Raw genomic sequence first — 4342 nt, 5'->3', positions numbered from 1 at the left:
CAACGCGTTGTGTCCATGCTGGTAAATGTGGTGGATCGGATCGAGAGGTGGCTAATTGTGGCACCCGTCGCTACTAGTTGTGGCATGACCATCAAAAGCACCCCGTCCCGCCTCGTCCTTGGCGTTGACCAACCCCTCCGGTATGAGGTCTCCTCGTACTATGCTAATTGGCGCGCCCATAGCCCGTCGTTATGTACCATAAATGAATGTTGACGAGAAATGTATCAAGGTATCAAGCAACGAGCGGGCCGATGGTCCACTGCTGCAGGGGGTTGTTGGGTGTGCAGGCCATGATCTGCGCGCGAAAGTCGCCGTAGGTTGGGTCGGCGTGCAGGCACTGGCCAACGTGCGTCGCGTGCTCCAATGTCTTGGTGCTCGGGTTGTAGTTCCACTTTTGGTTGCTGTTGTTGACGTCGCAGTCCCACATGTGCACGTGGTACATCTTCTTCGGGTCTCTGAAGGCGTCCAAGCACTGGCCGCTGGTCGCGACCTTGAACATCTTGTTGGGCTGGTCCCAAACAAAGATCTCGTTGTAGTTGTTGGCCGGCGCGTTGGCATAGAGGCCCGAGTAGAACTCACTGAGGCGCTTGCCGGTCGTGAGGGTCTTGAGCGCGACGTACTTGGTCTTGGCCACATTGCAGTCGAGCACGGTGGCGGTCGTCACCTTGTCAAAGTCACATGGCCCGACGCCGACGTTGCCACCGGGCTGGAAGATCGAGTGCGCGTCGATGCAGTACGCGGGCAGCGAGTGACTCGGAGGCTCGGCAATGAAGACGCGGTCGTTCTGGATCGTCCACTGCTGCATGGGCTTGGACGGGATGCATGGCGCCGTGGCCAGAGCGCCGTAGCCCAAGTACGGGTGCGGCGGGAACGGCTGCGCCTCGAGGCACTCGCCGTTGCTCTTGGCCATGAGCGTCTTGTCCGTGGGGTTGTACACAAAGACCTCGTTGTTGTTGTTGCGGACCACGTCAGTGTACACCTTGCCGTAAAACTCGGAGAAAATGAGCCCGGTCGCCGTGCAGAGCTTCTTCTCTTGGAGCTGCGCGGCGGCAGTCGCGAGGACAGCGGCGACGGCAAGTGGGCGTAGCATGGTGTGTGGCAAATTGACGAATGAGATGGTATGAGCTTGGTGTGGACGATCATCCTGCAGCTGGCGTGATTACTACAGCACAGCCTCTTCAACAGCTCGGCGCCATAAAGCCAACGACGAGCTTACACGTTGGAATGGCGCGCGTCGAGCACAGATGCTCGGCCAACTTGAAGAAGCCCAGCCAGCAGCTCCTGCAGCTCTGCCCGACTGGCCTCATGCGATACGTTGGGTCAAGCATGATAAATGTGGCATATCAGATCTAGAGGTGGCTATTTGTGGCATCGGCTGCAAATTCTGGCGTGCGATGCCAGTGGTGAGAACCGCCGACGAGATGACGGCCTGACCGGCGCTCTGCGCTGCGGGCGACCGCAGGCGATGCGAGCTATGTGTGCTTCTCTATGTAGCGCTGGGCGAAGCCGCCTCGGACGACGCGACGATTCCTTGCATCCTCTGGCTTCAATCGTCGACCAGGTATTGCCAAGCGCATTGGCAGCGCACGGTCGCTACTGGGTTGCAGTCCAATATCCGTGGTCTTCCCATCAACTTGGCTTCCATCCGTAATATAAGATTTACGATGGGTCAATACACAGTATGTTGCCCAGCAAGCTTCTTCGCATCTCCGGTCGAGTGGCAAGGCCACCTCGTAACATCCCGTTCGGTGTCGGGTATTTCAGGTTGAGGACTGGAAGGTGTATCAACGTCGCTTACCCAAAGAAGGTATCGATGGACCACTGCTGGTTGACGTTGTTGGGCGTGCACGCCCACATTTGCGCGTGGCGGTCGGCGTACGTCGGGTCGGCGTCCAGGCACTGACCAGCATGGGTCGCGTGCTCGAGTGTCTTGGTGCTCGGGTTGAAGTTCCATTTTGGTTGACGTTGTTGACGTCACACGCGTACGTGTGGAGCTTGAACTTGCCATCGGCGCTGTCCTTGTACGCGTCCAAGCACTGGTTGTTGCTGGCGACCTTGAGCATCTTGTTGGCTTGGTCCCACGTGAAGAGCTCGTTAAAGTTGTTGGCCGGCGCGTTGACGTACAGGTTCGAGTAGTACTCGCTGAGGCGGTTGCCACTCTTGAGCGTCTTGATGGCGACAAACGTCGTCTTGACCGTCGCGCAGTCGACCATGGTGGTGGTGGTGACCTTGCCAAAGTCGCAGGGCGCGACGCCGGCGTCCGAACCAGGCTGGAAGATCGAGTGCGCTTCGAGGCAGTAGGCGGGCAGCGATGTGGACTCTGCGATGAAGACGCGGTCGTTCTCGATCGTCCACTGCTGCATCTGCTTGGAGATATCGCACGGCGCCGTTTTGAGAAGGCCGTAGGCAAAGTACGGGTGCGGCGGCAACGGCTGCGCCTCGAGGCACTGGCCGTTGCTCTTGGTCATCAAGGACTTGGCCGTGGCGTTGTACAGAAAGCGCTCATTGTTGCTGTGTCGGAACAAGTCTGTGAAGATGCGACCGTAGTACTCCGAGACAATGAGCCCGGTCGCCGTGCAGAGCTTCTTCTCTTGGAGCTGCGCGGTCACCAGCGCGAGAAGCGCAGCGAAGGTCAGTGGACGCAGCATGATGCTCAGTAGGTGGCGAGTGGAAGAGTGAATGGAGCAAATGGACAGGTTGACTCGTTTCCAGCTGGCGTGCGTACTGTCGCCAGCCACTTGGACCGCTGTACTGCCGAAAGCCAAGGCATGCAGACGCTCGAGCTGTTGAAGGAGCCACGCTTGCTGCTCCTGCGCGCTAGCTCTGCCAAACAGCTCTGCCAGACAGCTCGATGCACCTCGTTCAATGTTGTGGTTGAACAAACGTTACACTAAATATGGCACGTCGGATTTATAGGTGGCTATTTGTGGCGCCGAGAGCGTGGCCAGCTGGCATGGTCACAATCCTGTGCGATGCTGGTGACGGCGACAACGACCGCGGACGTGATCGCAGCCTCGCCGGCGCTCTGGGCTGCGGCCGACGCCTTCTTCAGCATGCCGCTGCTGGCGACGACCGACGATGCGAGCTACGCGCGCGGCTATCCCGAGCTCTACGTGGCGCAGGGCGAAGTCGCCTACTCGTTCGCGTCGGCGCCGCTCGCACTGGCCTCTGACGACGCGACGACGTGCTGCATCCTCGTGCTCCAGTCGACAACCTGCGTTTGCCTCGCGCACGTCGACTCGCCGGCGCAAGTGGCCTTCCTCTTTGCGCACTGGCAGCGGACTGTCGGCGACGTCGACACGCGCATCGCGGTCGTCGGCGGCTATGTGGACGAAGACGGCGTCGGCGCCGGCATCATCGCGAGCATCGTCGACGCCATGCGCGCAGCACCTGTGTCCTTTTCGATCCTCCTTTGGGCGACCGGCAAGACCAACACAGTGCCGGGGTCGTCGCCGTCGCAGCCCAAGGTCCGCGGCCTCCTCGCGCTACCAACAACTCTGGACGGCGATGTCCAGCTTGCGCCCATCGACTACGCGCCCGGCGCGTACCGCGGCCCCAACTTTCTCCGGCGCACGACGTCGACGCATGCGACGCCGCTCTTTGTGCTCAAGGCCGAGCCGGCCCTCGAGTGCGTTGTCGGCCCGTACAGCAGGTTTTGGATGGAGTCGGACCTCCCTGCCGCACACATGCGCCGGTACCTCGCCCATGTACAAGGCTTCTCGGACGCCGAGCTCCTGCAACGCTTCTCGACGTCGCCCGCGGCCGAAGGCCCCAAGTTTGTTGCCGACTTGAAGGCGCGCTTTGAGGCTGCACACGCCGTCCTCGACCTCGGTAACGACGAGCGGTCGGCCATTCTCTGTGCGGCGCAGCGCTATCGGTGGCAGCCGTCGACGCGCCACTGGGACCTTGTAGAAACCTAGACGTTTAGGCATGTTGATCGTAAACCAAAGTTATGATTCAAGTACCTCAAATGCAGAAGCCAGGGATGATATCAAAGCCTTCCGAGAGAGCTCTTGGCACCCAAGTCGTTGCCATCGCGATCACCTTGCAGCTGGTCGCGAAAGCTTGCCTTGCACGATCGACAGCGTCCGGTACCATGCAGCACTCGGAACTCGTCGACCGCATCGAGTAGCTTGCGCACTGGCGCATGCGAGCTGATCTGTCTATGGCTCCAACTCGCTCCATCTCCTTTGCTTTGACGCTGCACTTCACACTCGGACAAGAGCGTGGTGTATGGAGAGCGTCTCTGGCTCAAGACCTTAACGCCCGCAGACAATACTACCCCACACAACGCGTTCGCGCGCCTCTGCGACGACGTCGGTACAAGGACAGGAGTGGCGTA

General features: G+C 60.0%; 3 protein-coding genes across 3 annotated transcripts; 1 reads left to right on the top strand and 2 right to left on the bottom strand.

Moving 5' to 3' along the window:
• Positions 1 to 162: 162 nt before the first annotated feature.
• On the bottom strand, positions 163 to 1135 carry SDRG_11406 (hypothetical protein). Its single transcript, XM_008617443.1, has one exon. It carries the CDS (start codon positions 1088 to 1090, stop codon positions 233 to 235), a length of 858 nt encoding a protein of 285 aa, XP_008615665.1. The 5' UTR covers positions 1091 to 1135; the 3' UTR covers positions 163 to 232.
• Positions 1136 to 1794: 659 nt separating this feature from the next.
• SDRG_11405 (hypothetical protein) lies at positions 1795 to 2648 on the bottom strand (the record flags this gene model as incomplete). The annotated part of the gene is made up of 2 exons (XM_008617442.1): positions 1795 to 1936; positions 1987 to 2648. The coding sequence occupies 2 exons, from the start codon at positions 2646 to 2648 to the stop codon at positions 1795 to 1797; spliced, it is 804 nt and encodes a 267-aa protein (XP_008615664.1).
• A 258-nt stretch (positions 2649 to 2906) lies between these two features.
• SDRG_11404 (hypothetical protein) lies at positions 2907 to 3987 on the top strand. The gene has a single exon (XM_008617441.1). The coding sequence runs from the start codon at positions 2973 to 2975 to the stop codon at positions 3918 to 3920; it is 948 nt and encodes a 315-aa protein (XP_008615663.1). The 5' UTR covers positions 2907 to 2972; the 3' UTR covers positions 3921 to 3987.
• The last annotated feature ends 355 nt before the right edge of the window (positions 3988 to 4342 follow it).

Source organism: Saprolegnia diclina (genome assembly GCF_000281045.1).
Source record: "Saprolegnia diclina VS20 unplaced genomic scaffold supercont1.41, whole genome shotgun sequence".
NCBI classification, from domain to species: Eukaryota; Oomycota; class Saprolegniomycetes; order Saprolegniales; family Saprolegniaceae; genus Saprolegnia; species Saprolegnia diclina.
Note: the sequence above shows the minus strand (reverse complement) of the source record. Positions and strands in the feature narration are given on the sequence as shown.